A 5,000-nucleotide genomic window follows, 5' to 3' on the forward strand; every position below is an offset into this window, starting at 1 on the left:
GCACCGCCTCGATCGTGTTTCGCAGGATGATCTTCGTCTCGTCTAGATCCTCCTGCATCTTGGTGAGGGCATCCGCTTCGCGCGGATCCTGATACTTGGCCAACGTCGCAGGCAGCGTGCCGAACGCGATGGCCGCCTCACTCGTCGCCACCGCCCACTGGTCGGTAGTGACCTTTAGCGCGAATTCATCCAGCACCTTCGTCAGGAGCGTATGGGCGACACGCTGCGGGTACTCATGATCCGCGATTAGCACGGCTCCAAGATTATCCGCCCTAACGTACACGTGGCACAGGTAGACGTCCTGTTTCACGGACTGGCGTGTCGCTGGCTGCGTCCGCTCCACCAGGGTTTTGCTGGCAAAGCTGTGGTAAATGGTTGGATGGAACCAGCGATTAACAGAGAGAATGAATCATGCCTTGTGCTCTCGATTTACCTGATAAACTCCTGTACCGAGCCACGTTGGAAAAACGAGAAGCTTTGCAGCTCGTACGCCGACTTGAGCAGTCGGGCCTCGGACGGTGCCTTGTAAAACACACTGAGCGCATAGAGTTTCACCATTGTTCGGAAGGTTTCCTTCGGGGGCTGTTTGGAAAGGTCGCGGTATTTGAAGTCGCTTTTGTACGGTGGCCTTGATTGGTGTGGTGAGTTAGCAACTGCGTAGTGGTTGATCGGTGGCTGTTCCGGTCTTTCAGCGTATCATTTGGTGCCTATTACTTCCTACTGACCTTATGGTTGCTGTTCCTATGAGTTAGCGATTATCCGCATGAACCATATAAATTCACCGAATTACAGTAGAAAGTGTGGTGGCTAGTGAAACCTTTTTTGCAGTCCGCCTCTGTTACCCACTTCACAGAACTTTTTGGCTTAAAATTATGACTTTTTAGAAGAAGTTATTGTCTCCTTGTTGCTAACATTTTCTTCATTCCATTCCACTTCTCCTCGGCATCCTGTTACCACCTCATCCGCGTCATCGACAAAGTTGTCTTGCACACTGAATGGCGTTACTTACGACAATTGCAGCCATGCACGTTCACACTGGTCACAACTGCATCAACCAACCCTAGGAATGGTTTTATGACTACAGGGTAAAACCCACTATTCTCTGCAGGCAAATCCCATACCGAGATGGTCCATTAGCCGTGGCCACACGGAGCGAAAATTTGCGCGCAAATTTACAAATTAATAGCCGTGGCCACACGGGGCGAAAACTCTAGCGCAAACGAAAAAATTAATAGCCGTGGCCACACGGAGCGAAAATTTGCGCGCAAATTTGCACATTAATGCCAAAATGTTTTCGCTTCGATATGTTTACATGGCCGGGTTGAGGAAATTAAAATCGTTTTTTTGAAGAAAAGGATTGAATACACTAGCAATGATCACTCACTGTCGATGTAAACCACAAAAAGAACATATTGTGAGCCCTACCGTTTGCAAAAAGCTTTTACGCTAGGTTTTACGCTCCACGGACCAATAATCGTTTGACAGCATGTAAACGGCAAGCGTAAACGTTTTGGCATTAATTTTTTCGTTTGCGCTAGAGTTTTCGCCCCGTGTGGCCACGGCTAATGCCAAAACATTTACGCTTGCCGTTTACATGCTGTCAAACGATTATAGGTCCGTGGAGCGTAAAACCTAGAGTAAAAGCTGTTTGCAAACAGAAGGGCTCGCAATATGTTCTATTTGTGGTTTACATTGATAGATAGTGATCATTGCTAGTGTGTTCAATCCTTTTCTTCCACAAAACGATTTTAATTTCCTCAACCCGGCCACGTAAACATATCGAAGCGTAAACGATTTGGCATTAATTTGTAAATTTGCGCGCAAATTTTCGCTCCGTGTGGCCACGGCTAATGCCAAATCGTTTACGCTTCGATATGTTTACGTGGCCGGGTTGAGGAAATTAAAATCGTTTTGTGGAAGAAAAGGATTGAACACACTAGCAATGATCACTATCTATCAATGTAAACCACAAATAGAACATATTGCGAGCCCTTCCGTTTGCAAACAGCTTTTACTCTAGGTTTTACGCTCCACGGACCTATAATCGTTTGACAGCATGTAAACGGCAAGCGTAAATGTTTTGGCATTAATTTTTTCGTTTGCGCTAGAGTTTTCGCTCCGTGTGGCCACGGCTATTCACAAAAAAAATTCTGGCAAAAAGTTGGGGTATCGACTGTGGTAAAAACCCGAGAAAAAGACTGAAATAGACCTCCTCACTCACGGTGAGTTACTGAGTGACCGAAAAGCGCCCTCACTTTTCGAAATGTATTCGGGAAGCTGCTATCGTGGCCAGGCACCTTAACGCCGACCAAAACCAAAATGTCAATTTTCAGCTGTCAAATTGGCTGTCACTGCCGTGGACTGCCTTTTCTACTGCAACAGTCCAGCGAATGTACCGTACGGATTTTATGCGGTCTGTAGAGAACATTGGTTCAAATATTAAACAGCCTGCCGTGTGCCTCGAGTTCTGCAAGTCACGGCCTCCATCTTTGCACCGCAAGCCTTGTGCAACGTTTGCCACACTGCGTCGGCCGGTGTTTTAAGGTAATTCAGCTAAGGCAGCAACATGAACGCGAACCAACAGCAGCAAAAATTCATCATCGTCCGTGCGATGAACAATCGCCAGTACACTGTACCTGTGGCGCCAAACATGACATTCTACGATGTAAGTACGCCTGACGCGACTAAAGTTGGAATTATATTTCACATTTGCCGCTCTTCGCTTGCAGATACTGAAGAATGTTTGCCAAAAAACCAATTTGGAACCGGCGGAACATGTTCTATCATTCCGCACTCGGCTACAGGACTCGTCACTGATGTTTCGCTTCTCGGGGATACCTAACAAAGCGATGCTAGATATGGAGAAAGCGAAGCAAGCACGCATCCTATCGCCGGTGACAATTCTGCTGCACTGCGAGAACGGGGCACGTCCGTCTGGGACGTTTGCAGCTACGGCATCGTTACTCGAGGTGTTGCAGCAGCTCAGCCCCGAATTAGCTCGGGCGGATGCGAACCCCGTGATGATCTATACGCGATGCGAACTGTTTTTCGAGCAACTGGCAGGAACGACATTGGAAAACCTTGGTCTGACCAGTGGCCGTGCCGTTGTTCGGCTGCTGCAGCGCAAACCAGAACAATTAAAAACGCAGGCTAACGTCTCATCGCCGCTCCCGAAAGTAATCCGAGACGAAGAACCTGCTGCGCCCAAGAAAGAAACGCAAGCAACTGAGACAGCCTCGAAATTGCCAGAACACCCTCCAGCATGTGCTGACTCGGTGCCACAAACGAAAAAAGTGCCTCTTCCAACCGTCGAACAGACCGAATCAGTAGCACCACCATCCTTGGCAGCTACTACTGATAGCAATGCCGATAGCCTATCAGTAGCACCACCATCCTCGGTAGCTACTACTGATAGCGCTGAGACAAACAATCAGGACATCCCCAGCGCGGTTCCAACGAAGGACGTGTCGCTCGCTGCTGAAGGACGTGCGGGAATAATTGTGTATATTGGCGATCGGCAGGCGGTGCTATACCACCGTGAGTTATACGAACAAGAGCCATCGTACTACGAAGAGGACGATTCCTTTTTTGATCTGTCAATTAGGGAAGTGACCCGTCTTCAAATTCAGCTGCATGAACGTGTCCTCGAGCTAGAAGCAATGCCGCTCGTGGCCGCGACATGGCTTGAGATACAACGTAAAAGAACAATGCTGGGATTAATTAGCCGCTACCCTCAGTCAGTAATTAGGATTCTATTTCCCGATCAATACATACTGCAGGGGGTGTTTGAAGCAGATGAAACTGTTGCGGATATAGAGAACTTTGTCCGCGGATTTCTTGTCGATCCAACCACACCATTCACACTCTGTAAGTTGTCGCATCCGACCGTCGATTGAGATCGATGAGAATGTTAATGCAGTAGACAAGAAACTCTCTTTTTTTTCTATTCTCTTCGCATGTTCAAAAGACACTACCCCTCCGAAGGAGATTCTTCAGTCGACAGCTACTTTGTACGAATCAAATTGCCTTCCGAGAGCGATGCTTCATTTCGGATCTAGCGCTTCGCCTGCCGATGGATGTTCCTATCTGGAAAGCAAGCTGATGGAACAGCTTTCCGATGTTTATGGTGCTGCTGAAGTTGCAGGTCAGGTACTGCGTCATAAATTGCACAAGGGTGGCGCTGGACACAAGGTGAAGTCAGTACCGGTCAACGCAGCAACACCCGCTCCCACTGGACAACTGCATCAATACCACGAACTGCATCAATACCACGATCAAATAGCAGGGCCTAGCCAACCGAAAGGCAACACTAACAGTGCCAACACGCAATCACAACAGCAGCATTCCAAGCAGGAGGCGATGCTGCTCAAATTTTTGAAAAAGTAGCACCGCTGCTTCATGGAAGCTCATCTTTAATTTTGTCATTTCAATATTCTTTCCTATACCTCATGCCGCTTCCAGCGCACACTCTTCTTTCATTTCAATAATTCTTATTCTTCATACCATTTGAAGCGGTCGTTTCAATCTCAAGAACTCATTTCAATATTCTTTCTGTTTTCAAAATGCCCTAAGCTCGAGCATGCATTTTACGTTTTACCAATTGTTTGAAATCCCGTATAGCGCAACAGCCACCCTTGCTCGGCAGCAAGCGACAGCCTTCAGAGCTCAGTTAGCGGGTATCTGAAATAAAAAATGATCGTTTTCTCAAAGCAAAGCAATTAGCTTTGATACTTATGACCTAGCTGGTACAACTGGCAACTAATGGACAACAAATGTTACAGCATACGAATTGCTATTTAAATAAAAACGATGCAGTGATCAAACTCAATGCGTGTGTGCAATTCATTGTACTAAAGTGTACTCTGACTTCTGGCACAAGTATGTATTGTACCACAGTGTACGGGTTTTTTGCCAATAATTATTGCGTCCTCTCTACGAGATTTTAAACCAAGAAATTGGCGAAACCAAGGAGTTTTAAATAGAGAGGTGACGTCATAGAC

At 46.9% G+C, this 5,000-nt stretch overlaps 2 protein-coding genes across 3 annotated transcripts in view; one reads left to right on the forward strand and one right to left on the reverse strand.

The window, feature by feature from the left end:
• Positions 1-1,052, reverse strand: part of LOC125956029 (synaptobrevin homolog YKT6) — a 2,179-nt gene extending 1,127 nt beyond the window's left edge. The window contains exons 1-2 of the mRNA XM_049687468.1: positions 434-1,052; positions 1-362 (exon numbers count right to left, since the gene is read on the reverse strand). The exon at positions 1-362 is cut by the window's left edge and continues 1,127 nt beyond it. Coding sequence (XP_049543425.1) covers positions 1-362; positions 434-558 — 487 coding nt within the window. The 5' untranslated portion in view covers positions 559-1,052. The remainder of the gene's footprint in view (positions 363-433) is intronic.
• Positions 1,053-2,357: 1,305 nt separating this feature from the next.
• On the forward strand, positions 2,358-4,821 carry LOC125955818 (tether containing UBX domain for GLUT4). 2 transcript variants are annotated; one of them, XM_049687053.1, is made up of 3 exons: positions 2,358-2,665; positions 2,730-3,867; positions 3,968-4,821. In XM_049687053.1, the coding sequence occupies exons 1-3, from the start codon at positions 2,567-2,569 to the stop codon at positions 4,384-4,386; spliced, it is 1,656 nt and encodes a 551-aa protein (XP_049543010.1). In that variant the 5' UTR covers positions 2,358-2,566; the 3' UTR covers positions 4,387-4,821. The 2 variants fall into 2 exon arrangements, with proteins under 2 accessions (XP_049543010.1, XP_049543019.1); XM_049687062.1 differs by lacking the exon at positions 3,968-4,821 and having other exon boundaries at positions 2,730-3,537; positions 3,605-3,727.
• Positions 4,822-5,000: the final 179 nt, after the last annotated feature.

This window comes from Anopheles darlingi, chromosome X (genome assembly GCF_943734745.1).
Source record: "Anopheles darlingi chromosome X, idAnoDarlMG_H_01, whole genome shotgun sequence".
Lineage (NCBI taxonomy): Eukaryota > Metazoa > Arthropoda > Insecta > Diptera > Culicidae > Anopheles > Anopheles darlingi.

Coding starts and splice junctions, on each gene's coding strand:
- LOC125955818 (XM_049687053.1), top strand. CDS start 2,567: ATGAACGCGAACCAACAGCAGCAAAAATTCATCATCGTCCGTGCGATG. Junction 2,666..2,729: donor CAAACATGACATTCTACGAT/GTAAGTACGCCT, acceptor CTTCGCTTGCAG/ATACTGAAGAATGTTTGCCA. Junction 3,868..3,967: donor AACCACACCATTCACACTCT/GTAAGTTGTCGC, acceptor CATGTTCAAAAG/ACACTACCCCTCCGAAGGAG.